We start from the raw sequence: 24,355 nt of genomic DNA on the forward strand, positions 1-24,355 counted from the left end.
CGTGGCCAAGAATAACACCGACCATAACACCCGCCTCGTCCAGTACAAAAAGGGAAAACTAGGTCGTACGTCCTGAACTTTATACCCCAGTCCATTAGCTTGCCGGGTGTTCCGATGATGATATGATTAGTCAGCTTCGCCCCTTTGACGGTCTCCTCACCGCGAACGGCGTAAGGAAGTTTGATTTCCGGACAAGACTTTGCCATTTTGGCAGCTACTTCCCCTACTGAATTGCCAGCTCATACGTGGGGGAAAGGCAAATCACCTGCAGATAGTTTTTCAACTGATGGACTAAACTGAGCATTGCCAGCACGAAGGCAGCAGTTTTTCCTATTCCCGACTGACTGAGCGATTATATTCCGTGGCGGACCGGCCAACAGAGTAGGTAGAGCCATCTCCTGAATCTTGGAAGGGGCGTTGAAACCCATCGCATAGACTCCCTGTAGTTATTCCGGCTTCATGTGCAAAGCTTTGAAAGTTTTAACCAACCAATCGGCGAAGAAGAATCCTTCCGCTGCACCTCCAGATCCAGCTTTGATTCTACTAGACCTTAGCGAACATCTTTCATTAGCAAACTTGCATCCGCCGGGCTAAAAGAATAGTCATGGATAATTTTAAAGCTGATACTAAACATTTCGGGAGAAAATTTAGAATAGAACGTAAGCAACAATGAGATTCTCTTTGGGGTCGTTCTCTTCTGTTTATTACTCGGTCGTTTCAATATTTAGTACTCAACTCTTTGCCTAATATTTTAGTAAAAACCATCGGCTATGTACTGGAAAATGGCAAAGTGTTATAGTGACGTCATAATAATCGAAAGAGAAAGTAAACAAAGAGAGGCTCTCAATGTTCCTTATGTCCTAATCAAAATTTTCTGCAGATTTCGACTTACTTGAACGCTTCTGCATCTTCCGCGGAGGAAGTTGTTTCTCCATTTTCTCTTGCAGCTTGTTTTTCTTCAGGAGCTGCTAGAGTCAGAATTTCCGTAGCTACCGAACTCCAAACATCAGGTGCAGCTTTGGTTCTACTGCCGGTGGACTAGGTTTTTCCCCATTCTCTTTCTCTGGACTGCCAGCCGCCGGCTCTGAATCCTTATCCTTGGTGATATGTACTCAGTTCGTTAACCTATTTGTATTGAAAAGAAAAATTCAAATCCCATCCCAATGATCGCTTCACAAATAGGTTATAACAAAAAACACTTACCGAGTGCAGAAATTTCTTGATCCGTCGTCTTTTTGACCCAGTTATCGGCAGCGCTTGCCATCGTTTCGATCGGGTATTAAAATTCAATAGCAAGGTACAAAGTATGGGAAATCGTCCTGAATCAGCAAGGGTACTGTCCCTCGGGTGGTTTATTCCTTGCAATTCGCTGAAATTTTCACCAGAGCGACCTTGCGGAAAAAACGACGCCTTCTTTTGCCTGTTCACTTCTCTGCCATGAAACCGATGATGAGCGCTTATTCCAAACGGTTAGCCGATTGAAAATGACGTGCCATTATGTTTGTTCTGTGAATTGATAAAGACATCTAGATATGCAAAGGAATGTTTGGAGGAGGGATGCTACTGGTAAATACATACCGAAAGAGAAAGTCCTTTCCGAGCATCTTGATGTTGTGTTTTCTGTTGGCCCATTATCACTGCGTTCTCTTGCTGGGTGATTTCCATATTATGTTGTTGGTGCTCGATCTGAAAAAAATCATAATAAAAAATATCCGTAAATGAGTGAACTCGAGCTTTTTAAAGAAGAATAGTGTATTACATTACAATGTACTAAACAACACGGTACTGATCCTTTCGAAATAAAAAAGGTAATAAAAATGTCTCACCTTGCCACACCAACTGAATAAAAAAGTCCTCCTCCACACCGCATGGTACAGTATAGTACTGCTACTGTGTTTGAATGTGCTGTTGCTATCTTTTTTGCAGTTGGTCAATGGTCTTCTACATTTGGCTTGGATCTATTGCACTAATTGCGGTTGCTGACCACGTCGGTTGAACGTTATTGCTACCGACCTTTAGGATGATGGTCATGGTCTGGAGGAAATCTTAATTTTCTGATGTTATGGTTGAAGGTGGTTCTGCTGCTGAGCTTGCTGTGAAATGTTGGCGATAAGCACACTGCTGCTGGAATGGAATCACGAGCACTGTGGAGGCAGTGATATTTTCATGCAAGGAACTGGTAGGAACCAAGGCTGGAATATGACGTTTGTGCTTGACTCCGATTTCTCTAAATCAGAAAGACAACCGCTTGTAAAAATAGTGGCAGACAAGTTTTAAGGCAGAATGTGCCGATGAAATGTTTTCCGATGTGTCCATCATTCGTAAACTCCTGTTGTTCGTTTGAGCAGTAATTGCTATGTGGTCCATTTTTGAGGGGCTGTTGGCTGTTGCTGGATTTGGAGTTGATGGTACTGCTACGGTTGCATAGATTTAATGTTGGTTAGCTGATTGCCAGATCCAGGATGTTGAGACAAGATTAGCTGATTTGTTTTGTTCGGGTGTGCTGCAAATAATATTAATTATTTAAATTTAATTGTTTAATTTAAGTGTAATTCCAGTAATATTTTTAAACTTACCATTCAAATTCGAAATATTGAATTTCTAAACTACGAAATATTGACAGGTTGCGATGAAAAAAATACAAAAATTACCAATCTTGTGTTTTCTTATATTTTTTCATTGCAAACTGTCAAAATTTCGCGAGCCTCCGTGCGAAATAATACCGCTGACCATTATTTCGCAAGGAAAAAGTTTGCCTTGGTGACAGCGCATAGAAAGCAGCGCTGTCTCGCGGAAGTATTATGAAACTTATCGTTTGTCAAACCGTGTCTCAGCTAACTTCATTTTTCGTTATCGTTTTCGCGAGAGCTGCGTACCGCTTACGAAATGGAAACGAAATTTTTTTTCGCGAACATTTCGCGACGTTTTTTATGCATAGGTTTTGTATAGGAAATTTCATTTCGCAAGAGGTGCATACTTAGCTATACAAAGAGTATTCAGCCCGTACACTTAAATTCGTTGAATTGGAGGAAACAACTTCGAATCAAGTAACGAGGTAAGGACAAGTTCTGGAGCTGTTCATTTCTAGATTCATAATTTTGACTTAAAATTCTAAAACTAAAACTTACTCTTCACAGTAGCAATTTGAGAGTGTTTTATTTTCAGTTTAAAATTCATGCCACGTCATGTCTTACTGGACTCAAAAAAAAATCCCAGGTTTATCTATCTGTGCTTCTCTGTGTATGTATTTGAAAACACAGTATGGGCATGTTCAAGAGTGTTTCAGTTCTAGACTCATAATTCTGACAAATTGAAAATTATAAAACTAATACTTTCTTCCCCCCGCAACAGTATTTGCAGGTGTTCTAGTTAGTTAAAAATTCGTGTCTCGCCATGTCTTCAGCTCGTAAAAAAAGATCTTTTAAAATCACCTTTCATTGAATGTTTCCAGTTCGGTATAATGGCCCATTCGGCCTGATGACCCATTCGGCCTAATGGCCCATTGGGCCTAAAGGTCCTTTCGGCCTAATGATCCATTCGGCCTAATTGCCCATTCGGCCTAATGAATCGTTCGGCCAAATGGCTTTGGGACCATTCATAAATTACGTAACGCTTTTAGGAGGGGATGGGATACAACAAGTTGTGACATAAGGGGGAGGGGGAGTTAGCTAGATCGTTACGTAACATGTTTTCACCGAAGAAAAAAGAAATTTCTATGAATTTGTTGCATTATTGGGGGAAGGGGGAATTAGGGTTGCCACCCCTCCGGGTTTGACCCGGAGACTCCGGTTTTCGGGAGCGATGCCGGGTTTAAATCAATTTCTCCGGGTTTGGTGGGAAGAAGCATAAGTTCAATTTTTTTGGAATTAATTGATTCTTTACAAAATATTTAAAAAGTCTAAATTAACTATTACTCTGGTTCAGATTTATTTTTCCCGACTAACCCTTCGTTTCAAGGTGGCGAAGAGTTCACCAAATATTGCTAATTTCTTTCACAAAGCAATGAAAATGAACCTTCCGGAAGTCGCGCTAGTACACTGAGTGCACGATTCTCTGAAAATCTAGCGAAATCGTCTTAGGGGACCAGCGGCTGCTCGTTCGATAAGCCATATGCGCGACTTCCGGAGGGTTAAGGAAAGTAATATTTCGCTATGTGCTACAATTGAAATTATTTACTACAATTTTACCAAATCATTTCACTCTTAGTGGTGCTTATCACCAGCTGCACTAAGGTCTGGCAGATTTTTTTCTAATCCAACTGACTAGGTCAACATCAAACGAGTTCTTGCGGTGTTGTTGCTACTCCAGCAGCGATCCTTAACTGGGCTAGGGAGGTGAGCTTTGCCCCTTTGTTGCAAAATTAAAATTTGTTGGTGACGAATAACCGACACCACATAGTGTGATGTCGCAGCTCTGCCTCCTTTGCTATTCTTCTCCTGTTAATTGTGGAGGAGAGCAATGCTCGTTCGAACTCCACAGTGAAAGTAGCTGGTGCTTTTGCATTCTTGACACTTAGTCGGGGAAGTGAAATACTACATCACATTAAACCGATAAAACCGTTCTCAAGCGTGAAAAATGTACAGTTTTACTTTAACTGGGTAATAAAAAGCGATTAAAGTGCTCTAAAATGACTAGCAACTGCTTTGATTCCAATTTCTGTCTCGCTCCACTCAAAATCCACCACCCCCCAGATCAGTGAAAATCTCTGGGTCAAAGCCTCTCCAGAGGTGGCAACCCTAGGGGGAATGGAGAAATTTGTGACAATAGGGATCTTTAATTTAGAAAAATTGTGCCAGTTTTTCATATTTATTGATAGCAGGTGTCCTTACGAGTGCACTCATATCATTCTTAAACCTTAATTATTCTTTTCTGATTTTTAAATTAAAAAAAAAAAACAAATTAAATTCAACCAACAAACTGACAGTTGTCCAACTAAATGACGTATCTGCAAATATCTCGTTCGCCTCATTGTTAGCCGGGACAGCACCCCACACAGCATGATCTGGTACTTTGTCAATCCGCTAACAGCCTGCCATCCCAAGTTTCATCTGCAAACTATGGTAGATCTGATAAGGCAACCTATAGAGTCGTGCAAGTCGCATGGGTTTGGATGTGTTATTGTCCTAAAAGGAAACAAACTAAAAAATGTTTTTTCAATAGTTTCGGGCCAAAAAATTAGAAAAGGACTGAGATATAAACTCACGGTACTAATCTGCATCAGAATATGCCTTAACCCGCACATCCCTAAAGATCCCTATTTGTTACATGGGGGAGGGAGAGTCAATTCTGGGCAATTTTTGCGTTACGTAATTTATGAAAGGTCCCTTTCGGCCTAGTGACCAATTCGGCCTAATGGCAGTCGGCCTAACGGCATTCGGTCGAACGACTTTCGGCATACCGGCTTTCGGCCTAAAAACCAAGCACCCACTGAAATTTATTAATGGCGATTTCGCTTGAACCTGAAACTGAGTCAGGTTCTAACCCCAACCGCTGTCAGTTCATAAATTTTGACAGCAGTTGGGGTTAGGAACTGACTCAGTTTCGCCTCAAACGAAAACCACATAAATGAGTTTGGCTATTAATCAAAAAAGATATATCTAACCTGAAGATTGCTTACCAAAGCTCATTAGTTAAAGTAGAAAATTCGGGGTTTGATAGATCAAAATTCATTCGCGAATTGCACGCTCTGGAAAAAGTTACATTTTCAATATCACCGTCAACCGTCCGATTGGTTCAATAGATATTGTCCCGTTACCATGAAACAACCACAGAGAACAGACATCCATGATCGAACAAAAATATTTGAAAAACGTGTGTAAACATTTGAATTAATATACTAAAAACACTAGCGCCGCCACACCAACCTATCCCAACTATCCGTCAAATCGATTCAGGAACCGGTTCGAAATCCTGGATGGATTCTGCATGGAATCCGACTCTATCGGTTGATGCATTTGAGCTGGAATTCATGCTGGAAGTCCGAATCGGTTCCGGACTAGTTTGACTGGGTAGAGGAATAACCGCTGTTAATTCTGTCGCACTCAGCCACAAAAAAACATGACGACAGTAGCGCACCTGGTTTAGATATCCAAACTACCTTCGAAACCGTTAGAGATTTTACACAAGTTGAATGCTGAAGATGGACGTCTGTTCTCTGTGAAACAACTTTGTTTTTAAAACGCTCTCGGAGATTCACGGTCACTTACTCAATTTGAAATAGTTTGCAATGAAAATTAATGAACATATTGCATAAATGTTGCATTAAAATATGTAAATTTACTGAACATCATAGCACTCTGAATCGCCAGAAAAAGTCTTTAAAGCAGTTCTATTTTAGACGAGCATACTTTAAGTCGTATCCAAGGGGCGTGACACTTCCAATAAATTATAAAATATTATACAATTATAACGTTTTTGTATAATTATAGACAACATTATAATTTTATACACTTTATAACCATAGAATTTTCGAACTTGTTTTCGAACATATTATCAGTGTGCGGTGGATTTATGAGCTGTCATTTATTATTGTTGACATTGTTGAATTGAAGTCGATCGACAAACGAAAATATCAATCCAACAATGAAAACGGAAGCCTTTGTACTTGTGCCACATACCAAAGCACCGAAACCGACCTGATTACACTGCAGAAGAATAACTACTTGTGATGGAGTAGCAGGTATAAGCAATCCAACAATGATTCCCATCCACGGGTGTCATTTTGTGGTTTACGTGTTGTTTGATTGACCAATATAAGAAATGAAAAATATTTAGTGAAATAATGCCGTAAATATGCTCCGCAAAATACCGAACCGAAGACCAATCTGTATTGAAACATCGACGACTACAGAACGCGCTACGAGCTGGATGAACATTGGGACCTTCGGCGTATTTTCATGGAACGACATCAACACTGAATTCCGGGGGACGAACTCGTATGTTTGCTCAGTGTTTGTGTATGTAGAATTGCTACACTTTCGCTACTCCCCAGAGACGATGGAACGTTTTAAGCAGCTGTTGGAGGGGGTTGCCAATAAGTATCGAGCTTCCAGAAGAAATTAACTTCAGCGAACATTCGTTTCGGCTTCGAATGCTGCTGCATCCGAAGTACAACGGAAAGGACCGGAAGATCAGGTTTCTCACTGCGGTGCTCTACTGCGAACGGAATACTCCAGTAAGTTTAAGCATGTGCAGCTTCACATGTCGAGAAATGCCGGAGGAAAAATCTTGAGCCAAATAAAGGTGGGAACGCTTGTACTGATTAACGCGATAGGCGATTCAGATAAGCCGGTTAGAAAAAATGTAAAGATCTCATTCCTGAAAAAATGGTTAACCATTGCTACAAAATTGTTGTAAGATATTTTGTTGTCTACCACTTTATTTTCGAAAAATTTTCAGTGTTGTTTTTCTTTTAGCGAAAAAAGCAATCCGTCAATCTAGACAACGAAAGCGTCGAATGTAAAGAAATTGACGGAACTGTGGACCGCCGGGTCATATAGTTGATGACTTTAAGGAGAAGAAAATCGACGAAAGCAATTTGGGATTCAAGTAGCTTCAGAAGATTGCTTGGAGCGGCGGTTTAGGATCTAGGAACGAGGGAACAGGTGATCCCATGAATTGTCAAATCAAGATAGGACGCCGAGGTCTTGGTGGTAGATCTGCTGAAACAATGAAACAAAACAAGAAAACCGTCAAAATTGATACCCGCAACGAATCCTACGAAATTGATATCAACTTCTATCGGCGGACTATGCAGAATTTTCGAGACAATGGCATACGATTTAGTATTCAGCAATGAGTTTACTAAGGAAGAACGCACATTATTTCACATGTACAATTTCAACTGAATCAGATTCAAATGCTTATACTCGGATGTGCACAATATAACCCAACTACGTGTTCTTTTTAGTATGGTTCTGAAGTTGCAATTAAAGACGTTTCGACGGTGATAAAGATGGGACCAGGCAGTTTTTTTTATTGAACGTAAAATGGTTCCCCACGACTTATTAAAGCACATCCTTGTAGAAAAAGATCGCATTTTTTGTGAAATGTACAGCGTAGAAGATCCCGGATCTGAGAAAAAAGTGATTTAATCGTTTTGTGTATTGCAAACGTATTTAAAAACAATCCATAAATACATAAATCGTGCTCTCCACAACTACCTTCGACTCTTCTAGGGATTTAGTTCCAGCATTTATCTCCTAATTTATTAGCATCTTTCTGATCAATCTATTTTTCTCCAACCAAAGGTATCTCTGTGGGAGAAACCACTGAAACAGCAGTATCAATTCGAGCCAATTCTACACCAAAAGGTTTTATCGTGGAAAAAGTTTCATGCTTCAGCTGATCAAATTGTTCATCTCGTTCAGGTATCATTGATATCGTTTCATGTTTAATCTTTATTCCGCGTTCTCCATTAGACGAGTTTAACGGGAGAAACTCCTCCATATAATCTTCCATTAGACGTTCAATGGGATTAGACACGATTGGTATTGGTGGGACATCCCGGCGGTCTTTTTCGTTATCCCGAAACGTTCTAATTAAAAAGTCGATGATCTGTTGACGTTCACGCCAAGTGTGAAACTCTTCTAGTTTTGTTAGACATAGCTCATATGCAAAATTGTTGTATACTCAGTCTTGAAAGGTAGTTGAATGCCAGCAATTTCCTTATTAAGCCATTTTAAACAATTATACAAGGGTGATGGAAGTGGATGCAGTGCAGACATCAGGGCAATGTTCTCTTGACATAGACGACAGGTTTTTCCATATCCATATATTGGCTCTGCCGAAGGAAGTTACATTTTCAAATTTTGCATCTACTACATTTAGGAAACTTTCAGTTGTATCCAAGCAGAGGCTTGGAACCCACTCGACATCAGCAAAATCATATGGACTCGCAGTTCTTACTGTAAAAGTTACTCATAAAATAAAAGAAACAAAACGAATTATGATACAAACCTTTGACGAAATGTTTCTTGCAAATCCAAAGCGATCTTGTGTCCGATTTAGAGGTGAAGCTTGAAGCGGATGAGCAAGTTGCTACCCAAGTTGAGGATTGAATCACGTCGACAATATTTGGAAAAACGCGAAGTTGATAAGGTTACAGAACTTGAAGCCAACGACGTTATTGAAGCGGTCATTCTGATGATTAGTATCAAATTGAGGCATCGGAGATAGGAGCAGGAACTGCAGGATCGGGATTTGACAAAGGTGCGTTTTTGTGTATGGCTCCGATTTTACTAAACTAGGAGAACCCCCGCAGGTAAGTCCGAGTAAGTCCAGCCAGCAAATGAGCCCGTAATTCTTGCTGGTTCTAGTTAGTGCCCAGCTCCAGTGACACAACCTATTCTAATTAGGATCGGTTGTGTCACTGGAGCTGGATACTAACTAGAAACACCTAGAATTATATAAAATATTTGGGTACTTACCATTTCTTGTTTATGCAAAACCATTTTTTCATTATTTATAATCACTCGCGGTAACTAGGCTACTATGGTAACGGGCGTTCGAATTTTTTTTCGAACTTTCTACGATTCGAATACAGTTATAACTTTTATACACAATTATAAATAAATATAGGGAGTTATAAAAAGTATAAAACCAGGTGAAATATTTTTATAAAAGAGTGTCACGCCCTCGGTCGTATCTCTCCCCTCCCCCTACTACAACTACAACAATTGAAACATACAGTTATACATACAGGTTCAAAATCAGGGATAAAACGAGGGATTGCCCTTCCTATGATGATTCTCAGGGATAGACCGTTCCAACATCAAATTATGATCTTGTCAAATTTTGGTCTTGTCAAACTGCAAATGACATGAAAACCCAAGATGATACAAAATAAGGTATAGGCATACGTAAAGCGAGAGTTTTGGTTTTACAATTGGCGACATCTATATTGCGTAAATACTGTTTTACTTCCAGAAAAAAGAAGTTATTAAAATCGAAATTAACTAATACAATGTTTTGAATATAGAAACTAGTGCTTTCAGCCTTTTTGAGGTTCTCAAGGCGTTTGCCACCAATAATATTATTATTATATTGCAATATTACCCACATTCGGAAATGGCTGCCTCAACAAAACGCCTGCCTCACGACTACCTCACCGCTACCAGGCCCGATGCAGCGACGTTTCCACTTGGATGTCAAATTCCAAAATGACAAGTAAAATTCGCCCGCTGCAAATGTGCGCGCGGTTATTGTTTTTTCCGCCATTGTGTAGTTGCCGGTTAAAAGACTTGCATTGCATTTTTAAAGCATTTTTTCTTCATAGGTAAGCATTCAATTTGTATCTATAAGGACCGATTTCTTTACCGTCGCTTAACCCTTAAGCTAGGTTTGTTTTGTTCTTGAGAATACGCTGTGAGTAGAAAAATAAAACATAATAATTAAACAAAAATGTATAATTTTCTTTTGGTTAACATAAATTGACTAGCAATATACAATCAAAACAAAGAAGAAGTAGAAGAACCAAGAACCGGTTCACTAGCGGTTGTGGGCACTCTGGCTGCCAGAAGTATAGCAGACGGCTGGCAGCCATGCCTCCCTCAAAACCGATGGGCGAAATCCTGGTAGAAACGGTTGTATCGATTGAGTTGTATTTCTGGCAGCCGCGAGGCAGCCATACACCAGAATGTCTGCCAGCCATTTTTCGCCCGCTGGCAGGCGTGAGGCAGCCGTCTGGGAGCCAGTCTTGAGCGGGTAGGTGCATGCATGTGTTTACAATGCATGCACCTTATGCAGATTATCTTGAATCTGTTTTGCGCTTGTCAAATAGCCACTTTTCTTATTCTTATCTGTACACGCTCTTCTCCGCTTTGGGACAGACCCTCGGGATAACATCGCTTGCGAAATGTGCCCTTGCGAATAACAATAGACACGTTCTTAAATCCACCAGCAACTCATCGGTATTTTGATGACTTTTTGCTGCGGGAGAGTAAAGCGACGCGCTGTGACACCAGTGTGCAACATAAACAAAGCTTGATTATGTTGCGCGAGAGAGAGATCATCACATCAGACAGCTCAACAATCCATCGTACGGTGAGGGCCGATGATTTGATCAACAAACGGCATCGAGAGGAAAGAGACTTTTAACGTACACATACCAATACACCAGTTATTTGGCATGCGCTAGTATTGAATTGCTGGTGAATAAGTTTTACTTAAGCTACCAGTACACTGTTTGTCATAAGTGAAATATTTGATGAAGCAAAATTTGATCAAATAAACGTGTTTGACAAACAAATTTGACAAGGCCAGTACACGAGAACAACTGTTTAACAAACTTTTTTCCTCAAATATTTGCATTGATGCGTTACCGGACGTTACGCCTAATATTGTTTGACAAACAATAAAACAAGTTTGATGGATCAGTACACTGTTTGTCAAATATAGTCAAACCGGCGTATACGTCAAACAAATCGGCATTCGAAAAAAATTATGTGCTGTTTGAACTTCACGAATTTTCAAGAGTGCAAACACATGAAATATTTGTGTTAGTGCAGGGATGCCAAATGATTTTCCAGAAAATTTGTTTTATTTTTATGAATGGTCGAAGCAACTATATCGCACTCCTTTGTTCGTGATTATGCAGAGTGTGATCAAATACAAACTAATACGCCAAGGTCCCATACAAAAGGGTAATCATTTTATGACTCACCACGAATTCAAATTTGTCTACCATTCGTGTTGAAGGTCGAATTGTAGAAGAAAAATTAATTTGGAAGCGCTGTTCGATCAAAGCATGCTGTTCATACCCGGTCGGCGTGGCAAGCAGAAAGTTAGCAAAAGTTAAGCAAAGCGAAATTGATGCTGGCAGAGTTTCTGCGAGCATTTTGCGCGATTTGTGCGAGAATTCTGGCAATGAATTCGCTCAAATGCAACAACCGTTTCTGACAGAAACGGTTAAACCAACCGATGCTGCTCACTTTTATCCAGAATCGAGCCAGAAATGTACGGCCAAGATCTCTGCACGCTTCCTGCCACATCTTTGTCAGATGTTTTGCTCGATTCGTGCTAAATTCTAACAGGTAGGAATTGCCAGGATCTTTGCACAGTTTATGTCCGAGTTATGCCAGGGTTTAGCTCGGTTCCTGTCAAAATTTGCCAGAAAACGCGAGCGAAACCGAGTTCGCCCTAGCTCAACTAACCCCGACAGGATACGCGCAGAAATCTGACAGGGCTGCCAAACCAAGACTTACAGAAATCTAGCAGAGCGGACTCTGCCAGAAAATTTGCTCACAGGGTATATGATTGAAATTTTCATTTTATTTGTTTTCATTTTATAGAGTACTTGGCAATCTGTAACTGCATTTGTGTGTTCAACGTTTTGTTTTCTTCCACCAGTCACAGGTGGAAGAAAACAAATCTAAAATAGCTTTTCGGTCGGATTTTTTTTATGATGAAACCTGACCAACCGGTATAGACTTATCCAGCTGCATTGGTACTGTGCCGTTTTGACGTTTGGATTGGGAGGAAAATAAACCACTCCTGGGCTTAAGGGGAGGGCGGTTGTATAAAATTGCGAGATCTTGGTGTGCGTATTTCAAACGTCGATATCTACACAGAACGTCTCCTGAATAAGTTTTACAGCGACACATAGCATTTCAACACCATTATAAATACTCCAGGCAAGCTATTTCGAACGTTTAAATTGGCTGAGTTTTATATATGTCAGCTGGAGGAAATCAAAACCCCAATTAGTGTGTGTGAAAGGAATAGGGATCTTTAGGGGTGTGCGGGTTAAGGCATATTCTGATGCAGATTAGTACCGTGAGTTAATATCTCAGTCCTTTTTCAATTTTTTGGCCCGAAACTATTGAAAAAAACATTTTTTAGTTTGTTCCCTTTTGGGACAACAGCACATCCAAACCCATGCGACTTGCACGACCCTATAGGTTGCCTTATCAGATCTCCATAGTTTGCAGATGAAACTTGGGATGGCAGGCTGCTAGCGGATTGACAAAGTACCAGATCATGCTGTGTGGGGTGGTGTCCCGGTTAACAATGAGGCGAACGAGATATTTGCAGATACGTCATTTAGTAGGACAACTGTCAGTTTGCTGGTTGAATTTAATTTGATATTTTTAAATTTAAAAATCATTAAAGAATAATTAAGGTTTAAGAATGATATGAGTGTACTCGTAAGGACACCCGCTACCAATACATATGAAAAACTGGCACATTTTTTTTCAAATTAAACATCCCTATTGCATAGAACTCTACAGCGACAAGGTCTACCCCAAAAAAGTTTAGGCAGACTTCAATTGGACAAAAAATGATTAGAACGGGAATTTGAAAAATATTTAATCCTCTTGTATTGTTGGACATACAAAACGGCGATGAACACGGTATGGATTTTAGTTGCATTTCTCGCTCACTTGTTTATGTACTTTCTCACATTTCCCAGTTAAGCTCAGCCGGAAATGAACTAGAATTCTGGCTGGTTCCAGTTCGTATTCCGGCTCCAGTGACACAACCGATTCTAGTTAGAATCGGTTGTGTCACTGGAGCCCGTGTACGAACTGGAACCAGCCAGGATTCCAGTTCATTTCCGGCTGAACTTTACTGGGTTACAGTTAAGTGGTAACATTCCTCCCACAGCTCCGACAGGTGTGGTTTCTGCGCTGGCCTATGTAGAGCCCTCTTTCGGCGCGTGCTTGCCGTTACGGAAGAACGAAAGGAACAAATCAGGTGCACCCTGACTAGCGATGGGCGGGTATGGGATTTTTCGTACCCGGACCCGACCCGAACCCGAATATTATTTTTGTAAGCTTACCCGAACCCGACCCGTACCCGGATTTTATAAAAATGCAAAACCCGAACCCGACCCGTACCCGGGCATGAAAAAGAATCCGAACCCGACCCGTACCCGACCCGAACCCGACCCACACCCGCATTAAAAAAAATTAAAAACCGTGCCCGACCCGATCCCGATTTTCAATCAATAAATTTAATCTACTTGATTCGAAGGAGTAGGCGAGCCCAAGGCTACATAGCGGTATTTTAATTAAGAAATTTCGTTTATTACGTTCGAAAACTGTTATCCATTAATTTTACAGAACAAAATGAAATGCAATATATGAAAACATATTTTATATAATTTGAGGTAAAAAAAGAGACTGTGTCATGTGCTAATATCAAACAAAGAAAAAGAAACTCCGCCAACTTTCGCCTTCCGCGATCTAAGCCAAGGATCTCCTATTATTACACTAGTAAACAAAATAATAATAAAATTCTGAACTTCAATATATAACCTCCATTTTCGATGTAGATTTGTGTGCTGAATCCGATCAAGAAGTTCAAAATTTTTTTAGTAGAACAGTTTTAATAAAACGGCTAGAAGTTTGTAATTTGAAATTATACTGGATTCACATAGGCTTTTACGACGTATCGATTTCACTGCACTGATCCACAAAACTTCTATATTAAAATACATTGCAGAAGTGTTACGTGCGTGAGTAAGTTACAAAATATTTTAAGTTTTTCAAATTATTTTGAGCTTCACATTTCAGGTGTTAAAACTAGAATGAGTCTTGTACAAACAACTAGATGTTCCAGGAAAGAAAAAAATATTAGTTTTACAAATAATTAGTTTTACAATACTTGACGTATGTAGTTTGTATTATCATTGCACAAAACATAGTCCTACAGCTTGACTTTCAAGATATGAACATTATGACGGACCTCACAGGGTTGAGTTTACAACGAATTTTGTTTCATAAAAGTGTTATTTTCTGTATAACACGTATAAATATTACACGCAGTATTGTATACCAATCATTCACGAACTTTTTTTATGCATCGATAGCATACTTTTCTATCTGCCTCTCGTTTGTTCTGTTGTAATTTTTATGCATTGGACATATTCGGTCTATCCACTCATTGAATGCTTACTAGAAGTGTATGCATGAAAATGTATAAAAATCACAGCAGAAGAAAATAAACGGGAAAAGAAAGTATGCTAACTATGCATATTTTTGTTTCTCAGTGTTCACTTATCACTTCAATGAGCCTAAAATTATTGTTATTGTTGAATATTACCACAGCTCAAAATCTCTCAAAATTATTTTTTTTAACAGAGTTTTGAGCGCTTCATATTTTATGAGCCCTAGAAAAGTTCGAGACTGTTCAATAAATTGAGAAACTCAAAAAATTTCTATTTTACAAAAAAAGAATAACTTTCGCAATTTTCATCTGATTCAAACAAACAAGTGTTTATTTTCATTGGATGTTAGCACGCTTTCAGTTTCCCTCAAAAACAATTTTTGAAATTTCTTTATCTTGCTCAAAATTTTGACCAAGCACTCAACAAGGAAAAAATAAGAAAAAGTTCAACAAACTCGTAAAAACGGTCAGAGCTATTAGTCGCATTAAACAGAATGCTCGGACAAGCAAAAATACATGCAATTACCCTAACTTTAACATAATAATATTCCATGTCGATGCCCTTTAACCTAGGGGCAGATCACTTGTGATGCATTTTTAAAAATCAGCGAAATTAAATGCATTTATTTCCATCAAAATAGAAATTCATAATGTATTTTGCGTTGCGTGCAATTTTGTTTGCGTTGCGTGTAAGACGTCAAAACCCTACAGAAAAACTAGCCCTACATTTAACAAAACGTCGAACAAAGTGGATCAGCGTAGGACGTTTGTTAAACAAACTTTTCTGCGAGGGAGTGCAAAGCTGATGCAAAAATGGAAATTAAATGCATTTTTTCTAATTTGATGCAAATTTGTTATACATTCTTAGAATGATCTGCCCCTAGACTTTAACCGTAGATATTTGTACTTTACCAAACTTACATTTTATTTTAAAGATGAAATTCATTTCTTCAATCTAAGTCGAAAACTGTTCTACGGTAAAATTTTTGGACTTTTTGGATACTGGATTCAGTATACGATTTTACATTGAAAATGACTATCAATTTATTGAGTTCAGAAATGCTTATCTTTCGGCATAAATCTTTACATGTGAACGAAACCAGAAATTCCACAGTTCCAGATTCCTCTCGGCAACAACATTTGACATAGAAGCTGTCACAAATCACGGTGTAGTTAGTGAGATGCGAGGACATTTTTTACGAAACTATTTTACCTTAAAATCAGGGTATATTTCAGTTTATATGGGCTTCATTCAGTAAATTTTCGATAAGATAAATTCTTCCAAAAAACATCTAAACAAAAATCAATTTCATTCTAAACACGCTCAACTTCTATCCATGATTGTTTTGTAATTTATTAAGTGATCTTACAATTGAAAAGGGTACAATTTATCTGCTTATTTTTGATTAATCGGAATAATCTTGTGTATCAATAAATTTTGTAGTAACGCTAAACTTTTTTTTTCGAGAGTTGTTATACTGGAGCTGTAGAGCTAGGTTCTCGGAAGGGCTCCCCGTCAGAATCACATACTACAATTTGCGGACGAAACAGGCAATGTCACCCATTAAACCCTGCTTTAGGCCAATAGACCTTTCTCGTCAAAAAATTTTATATGCAGAACAGCTTCCGTTTTCATCGGTGGATCAATTCTGAATACTGTCACGTTCATTTGGTGTCTCTAACTATTGAAAAAATCAAAAATTCTTCGAGCTGCCCATTTTACTCTGTATTCCCCTGTCCTATTTTACCTCGATTCTCCATACTTTTTCACCATTTGGATGAACTTCGAGTGGGGAATATGAAATAAAGTTACGGCGGGTAGCCTATAACATAGATCCAGTGCCTACCGCTAGCCGGCATCTGTTTTAATCTGGCTATTCGCCGTTTCGTTTACTGGGTATCAACTCCAAGAGTTCATTCCAATTTGTCAAAAACATTGTTTTGACGTAGATGAACCCCAAAACAGTGTTGCAGAATATACCGATTTATCGATATTTAAACCTATTTTTAATTTCAATACCAATAAAGTTACTAAAAATACCGATTTCTTTTTTCTTACAAAAAAATCACGATTTTCATATAATAAGATCAACTAATATTACGTATGGGCCTTTTTAGAAAATGTCTTCACCTTTCCACATCAAATCATCCAGAAATTGATTCAGCCATCTGCCAGGTTACACACAGAAAAATAATGTTGGTAAAAATAAGAGTTTTTCACTCAGCAAAAAACAACCAACGCATACTCTTAGTTTGAAAATAAAACTTTTATTTTGATAACAATTCTTCATTAGCTTAAAAGGAAAACTTTTATTTTGATTATTATTCTTGATTAATTTAAAAAAATTGCTTTCAACCTAAAAGTAGGCGTTGGTTGTTTTTTGCTAAGAGCGGAACACTCTTATTTCTACCAATATTTTTTTTCTGTGTGTACTATCAAAATTTCAAATGAAGATCAACAACCGATTCTGAAATTGATTGAGCTCGGTAGGTTTGATTACATAACATTAGAATGATCTATAAGTTAAAACCAATAATTTGCAGGTAACTTTTGGTTAGCATACATTTTCACACCGATGAATACCTATTTTTTATTTAGAACTATACCGATATTAGATTTGTTCCAGTACCAATAGAAAGTGGAAGTACTCCGGAGCAAACAGAGAGAAAATCGTTCCTATGTTCTCTTCTCTTTTTTCTGCTTCCGTTAGCAAACCGGAGTAAAAAGGAGTATTTTTTGCTTCTGTTTGCGCCGGAACAACTTCTGTATACTAGAACAAACCTATTATATAAAACCATCTGACAACGCTGCTCTAAAGTGAAAAGTGCTCATAAAACATCGATGACATCTTTTTTGTTTTTTCTGTTTTCTCTACCTATCTGATGTGTTTCATCCTGTCAAGGAATCCAAAAACATCAGCTGTCTCTCGTTTCCAGAGAGTTCGCCGACCAGTTTTGCTTTCAAACTGAAGAGAAAACTACAGTTTAACTTCACCAGGCACAATCATCAGAATGAGATGCAGGAAAATATTAACCCAGAATGGTTTCATTTTACCGTCCAGTTAGAGAAACATTTCACAAATGATAATCGTGTATGCCCAAAAGGTTTTGTGCGGATCTGCGAATTCGGTTTTTGTGGAATAATTCGACCAAGGGCTATGATGTAGCAGCGGTCAGAGTAAGTCCAATCATACGGCTTCATCCCACCCCGAGAGCAGATGAGCGCTGGGGAATGTTTTCAGCCACCTGGAGGAGGAAGTTCAGCGCGGAAGAAATGTTACCAGACTTCGCCGATCTGGTATCTGGACTTTTTGATGATCTCATAGAGATTGGGTGTGCAGATGGGCGGTTAAAGTTCTGGGAGGGAACGACTGGTAACTTTAAGGTAAATTGTTTGGAGTTATTTGCTTTTATTACAACTATTGACGTACGTTTCATTGCAGGATATATATGAAGCCGAAAACACCCACAACAATGGGGTAACTAACTTAAACCTCGCCGGTGACAAAGTGATAGTCGCACGGTTGAGTGAACGAATCGATTTTCTGAGACTGGAAACGTACACGTAAGGTTGTCAGATCGATTGGGAATTTACGTCTGCATATGGGCGAAGTAAGTTCTATGTTTCAAGCAATTTTTTTAAGCTCACCTAGGGCGCAGACAGATTTTACTTATTCTTTTAAAATACTGTATATTCTAAGTCATTTTATTTTCAGTCTGTAATGAGTATGTCATCAAGTGCCATAATTCTTATTCTTTTTAGCCCACGTACGAAGCGGTTCGGCAGCAAGCATTAGTTTATTTCAGCAATCCGCCGGCTCAAATCCGTCCACAGCGTTGCCAGCTCAACATCACGCATCCGAGGAGGAGCTTCGATGTATCGTGGAGTTTCACCAGCAGGGTCATTGGTGACATGTTTGGAAGTGGCGGGCGGTACAGTCATTACTGGCAGCCAGGGCCACACTGTTAACGTGTTGACCAGATGGGCGCATCTGGTTGCCAGGATGGTGTGCTATGTGTGTGGGACTTGATACGGGGTATGTCAGCCAAATTTACGGTATGGCCTAAATCTGCATAATTAAATTGATTGGTTATTTATAGGTGCCTGTATGTACAAAATTGAACTACGGAAATCAAATGAGAATCGTTCGTTTCCCTCTTGTTGCGTCGGAAAAGTGGTTAGGTCGGGGGAATCGTAATCGACCAGCTAACGAAAACAAATGTACAGCAGCAGTTTCTGAACGAAGCCATTGCCAGCACGAGTCTTTGATTTGGAAGGATAGTTGCTGAGGACCATTCTCACAATAGTATAAAAGTTCTAACCTCAAAAACAGTCAACAATAAAATGTATTTCTTTCAAAGTTGATAATATCCATTACATGATCAAATGCGCTGATGGGTTAGGATTCGGCTATATTCCATCGTCATTGAAGCTAGATCATAGAATCATGTTAATTTGACAGACTGCAAGTGTTATTAGTAGCACAAACAACTAGCAGCCCAGCTAGTATTGTTCTTTCTGCTTGCAACCAACCTGGTTATATTGTTGTCAATGCTAAATTCGCTGTTGCAGCTGTATGGTCGCTATACTGTCCCATGTGTTATGGGATTCGCTATTAACATGGGACAGTTATGCTTAGCGCACCAGATTCTAAAAGCGACCAATTTTGGTCAATCACTGGAGACAAAATCACGCGTAACAATTAATAATAAATTAAATTGTTGCTGAGTAATTTTTGTTGTACATGAATAAAACATACCGATTGCCTCGTTACCTATGCTGCCGTGATCCGCATAACAGTCCCATTTGGGTTTCCTATGCAGATGGGACAGTTATGCGTATCACGGCAGTATGGCTAAATAACCATTAGAAAGGTTATGAGCTTATGTTGTGGCATTTTATAATCATTTATACTACGTAACAATTAATGATAAGTTACATTATTGCTGAGTATTTTTTGTTGTACATGAATAAAACATACCGATTTCCTCGTTACCTATGGCTAAATAACCATTAAAAAGGTTATGAGTTTATTGTTGTCGCATTTATAATCATTTATACTACTTTCAAGTATTCGATTTTAACGATACGACTCGCACTTTAACCACCCCTTCACCGCGCCATCAAAATAAAAATAAGTCATACTCCTAATGAGCTAATATTTTTTTAAAATATTTACTAAATAAAAACATAGACCTGATAGTTCGTTTGCAAAAAAACACCGAAGCACAGTGAGTTGGTGTTAATGCTCTATCTTTGATCCTAGTGCTGCAGGATTTGGCCAACATTCATACTATTTTTATTCAATCAACTTCAAGGAAAATGTATCACGTGAACGCTATATATATATGGACTTCTAAATTTGGTAATTGTTCCGAATCACACTCGACCTGGCCTTGGGTACAAGATATTTACTTGATCTCCCACGTGCATGGTCCTGCCGGAGTGTTTGCCTCGCCCGATACCGGGGCAGCCTGTCCTAGCGAGGCTGCCTCTTGTGAATCGGAACCGCTGAACATTCCGATGAGGGCATGTCCAACGGTGTTACCGACGGAGCCGATCGCTACACTACCAGCAGTAGCTGCGATTTGAGCAATTAATCCAAAGGCCTGGTTGGGAGCTACCATTGGTGCAGCGACAGCCGAGTGTGACGCAGGCTGGACCATCGGCTAACTCGATTCCGGCGAGGTGGAGCGGCTGCAACTGGTGCAGACCTATGTTGCGATGTATATAATTTCAAGGATTACCAGAGATTACCAATTACCAGAGATCATCAAAATGTTTTGTGGCTAACGTTGTAATTTAGCAAAAAAAAACAAAACAAGTTGAATTGATCGCAACAAATAAAATCGCTTTCTTCAACGAATCGTGGACAAGAAAAATCCAAATGCCAAATTTAACGGAACATTGCCTAATGACGTCAAATAAAAATGAAATCCTAGCGAGCTTGTTAATACAAGTTATTCACATTTAAAAGTAAACCAAATCAAATTTCTCATACTGTGGTCGAATAAAAAAATTCCAAGTCTATGTAAACAAGCTCTGCGAAATGTCAAAAAAGTGAGGTTAAACATTTTCATCCAATGTTCTACAGCGAGAGGTTCATTTTAGTTTGTTTACATTGCTAATGAATTTTGTACTGCGATTCACCACTTCATTTACCGCGTTGCCAAGAACTTAAGTGAAAATATTCAAAGCAGTGCTGCCCAAACGCACATTTTAAGTCCCACCATTCTTGCTGAGGTGAAAAAAAATTCAACATTCTTGCATATTTCAAATTTTAAAAAATCATTAAAAAATCATGATAGCTCCTGAAAATCTCATTTTTACGGAAATGTTCTTATCAATGTGTAATCTTTCGATTAAAAATAAGAAAAACAGGTGTTAGGTCGGACGAGAAAGGTCTATTGTAGCGAGCCGTGATTCTGAATGTGATATTCATTGTACGGTTCAGGTATGTGCGGGCGCAGGGACTCGCGATCACGTGTATCATCGCGAAGGACTCAAACATTTGTACGTTAACGTGCTCGATCGCGTGTGCGTGTATAAATTCTATTTCATTTCGCATATTCGCATGTGTTCTAGAATGATCGCGCGCGGACCGTGAATCTGATACTTAATTTTTTGTGTACGGTTCAGATTCCAGAAAAAAGTGGGTTCTTACATATCATAAGAGTTCCCAATCATGCCGCCGTAGAACGCGTGGTCTAGTGGATATGAGCTTTATTTTTTTTGATTGGTCCAACTGAATGTATGGACCTAAATTGCTAGAATGAAGGCTAAAGATTTCCGGACGTGACCGATTCATGATCGCGCGCATTAGCGGGTTCGCGTTTGAGACCGCGTTTGTTACTTCGTAAGTACTAAAACGTTCACACAATTGCCGGAGTGTTATCAAGTTTACGCGATCACGGGCATAGGTGTACGTAGATGATCGCGAAGGACTTAAGCGTTGGTATGTTGACGTGTTTGTCGCGTGTGCTCGCGTGTATGTGACTTCGCGTGTATAAATTCGATTTCGAAACCCTAAGGCCATTCATATATTCGCGGACCGTCATTCTGATCTTTAGTTTTCGGTGTACGGATCACATTCTGACAGGGAGAGAGTTACCTCATATCACTAGAGTTTCCGGTCATGTCACCATGGAACGTTTTGTCTAGTGGATATGGAAGTTATTTTTCAATTTTATTATTTTTTTATTAATTAACAAGGACCTAGATTGTTGGTACCGAGGATATAGACTTCCGGACGATCCCGATTCATGATGGCGCGAGCGCGGGAGTTTGTAGGTTGACGCTTGAGATCGCGTTGGTAAGTTTGAGTGCTGAGATTTTCACCTTATCACCGGGGTGTAATCATGTTTGCAAGTTCGTGGGCGTAGGTTGCTTAGAAAATCGCGAGGGGCTCTAACGTTTGTGCGCTAACGTGATTTTATAACGTGTGTTCTTGAATGGTTGCACGAACCGTGAGTCTGATATTAAATTTTCGGTGTGCGGTTAGAATTCTGGCAGAGTGGGATCCCTTATATCGATAGGGTTCCCGGTCATGTCGCCATGAGACGTGTTGTCTAATAGGTATGAGCGTATTTTCTTAATTGGTCCAGCTGAAGGCATGGACCTAGGCTTCTAGGATGAAGGATAGACTTCCGGAAGTGATTGATTCGTAATCGCGTGCGCGAGGACATTTTTATAGGTTCCCGCTTGAGACCGCGTTTGAGAATGTGAGAGTGTTAAGACGTTCACTATCACTATCTTTGCTGACCCAGCTGAAGGCGGGTGTAGAATGGCAGTATAAGACTCGAAAAGAAGAAATAAAGGACAACATATGAGAGACGTAATAGATTAGATAGGTACAAGACACAGCTGAATTCATGATCATCACATGAAAGACATACATTAGTACTTCAAACTCTACCAATACTTGAATAGCCAACCACCACACGCAGCACATCCTTTCTCAATTATCTATTTGTTACTGGTTGATTGTCGGCTATGAGAGGGTAAATAGAGGAAAGGTATAGAACAGAAAAAGACTCATATCAGCCCTCCCGGCCCCCTCGATACACCACTATCGAGGCGTATTGTAATCATGTTATGTTTGGTGGTTAATTTAGACTATTTCCCTTAAACAAGTCGATAGAAACATACATCCCATACACTTGTTTTTCTTTCTGAATGTTGGTAAGATGAAGGAAATTTACAACATTAATACAAAAAAGCTCGAACTTCACAAAAAGCATTGTTTCCCCGTTTAAGGGTACAGCGAAAATTAGATTATGAACTTCCAGTTCAAAATCTATGGATAGTCCCGTTCATTCAATACACTCTGACCTATAGGACGACTGTATGTCAAAATGGGAATTTAACGCTTGTTTTAATATTTTTCTACTAGGATAAGTTATACCTTTTTGATGTTGACGGGAAAAGGTCACCCAAACATTCAAAAATATTCATACGGGTAAATGCGAAATATTTCGTAAAAACCCGACCCGACCCGTACCCGGAATAAATATTTGTTGAGTGTACCCGACCCGACCCGTACCCGGTGATACCAAAACCCGAACCCGCCCCGATTCCTACGGGTACGGGTTCGGGTCGGGTATCGGGTAAAAATACCCGTACCCGCCCATCTCTAACCCTGACGATGCCAAATTTCTCCATTGCCTCGCTAGTGCAATCTAACTACATTACATGTTACAAACGCCGCCGAACCCTCATACAGCAGCTAATTATTTCCGAAAGCTGCTTTCAGATTCGGCCTAGCGCGGGAGAAGTTGACATCAAAGTGGATCCAGAGTTAGTACACGAGGACGCGGACGATGAGCGATCAGATATCGAAAACGCAGTGGAAGATGCTGATGAATTAAACATTTTCCTTTGGAACCAAAAACCGAAATGCGCATCAAGGGAGAGAATGGGAAGATTTACGTTATTAGGGGGTTGGGAGAGGAAAAAGTTTAAAAGGGCGATTTGCAGAGCGTTTTTGTCGATTTATGGATCCGGATCGCAAGATGAAACAAAGTAGTTCGAAGGGAGAAAAGGGATCCGATGGTTTGCCGCTAAAGAAGGATCGTTCATTACCCATTCGGAACCGATGTCCATTTTGTAATAAAGAGTTTGCGGACAAGTACCTGATGACGACGCACATTCGATGGCACACGTGTAGGTTAAGGTTTTACTTATTTTCTTTTCTGTAAATTTCAATTATATACTGTTTACTGTTACAGGTGAAAAGCCCTTCAAATGTGTCCCCACTGTTCGAAAACATTCACTCAATCGATAACGCTGACGATACTAATGGGCAACCGGATGTTTCGGATAAAGACGAGTAACTCGCAATAGGGATCTTTAGGGGTGTGCGGGTTAAGGCATATTCTGATGCAGATTAGTACCGTGAGTTAATATCTCAGTCCTTTATCAATTTTTTGGCCCGAAACTATTGAAAAAAACATTTTTTAGTTTGTT

The 24,355-nt window shown here is 39.5% G+C and overlaps 1 protein-coding gene, 1 long non-coding RNA gene and 1 pseudogene across 2 annotated transcripts; 1 reads left to right on the forward strand and 2 right to left on the reverse strand.

Moving 5' to 3' along the window:
• Positions 1-602: 602 nt before the first annotated feature.
• On the reverse strand, positions 603-1,665 carry LOC131676343 (uncharacterized). The gene is made up of 3 exons (XR_009303142.1): positions 1,579-1,665; positions 1,204-1,506; positions 603-1,125 (listed from the first exon to the last, which is right to left on the reverse strand). It is a non-coding gene; the product is annotated as an uncharacterized LOC131676343 (long non-coding RNA).
• Positions 1,666-6,833: 5,168 nt separating this feature from the next.
• On the forward strand, positions 6,834-9,239 carry LOC131696371 (uncharacterized; annotated as a pseudogene).
• An 11,062-nt stretch (positions 9,240-20,301) lies between these two features.
• Positions 20,302-20,556, reverse strand: LOC131696372 (hemiasterlin resistant protein 1-like). The gene has a single exon (XM_058984916.1). It carries the CDS (start codon positions 20,554-20,556, stop codon positions 20,302-20,304), a length of 255 nt encoding a protein of 84 aa, XP_058840899.1.
• Positions 20,557-24,355: the final 3,799 nt, after the last annotated feature.

Source organism: Topomyia yanbarensis, chromosome 1 (genome assembly GCF_030247195.1).
Source record: "Topomyia yanbarensis strain Yona2022 chromosome 1, ASM3024719v1, whole genome shotgun sequence".
Classification (NCBI taxonomy): domain Eukaryota; kingdom Metazoa; phylum Arthropoda; class Insecta; order Diptera; family Culicidae; genus Topomyia; species Topomyia yanbarensis.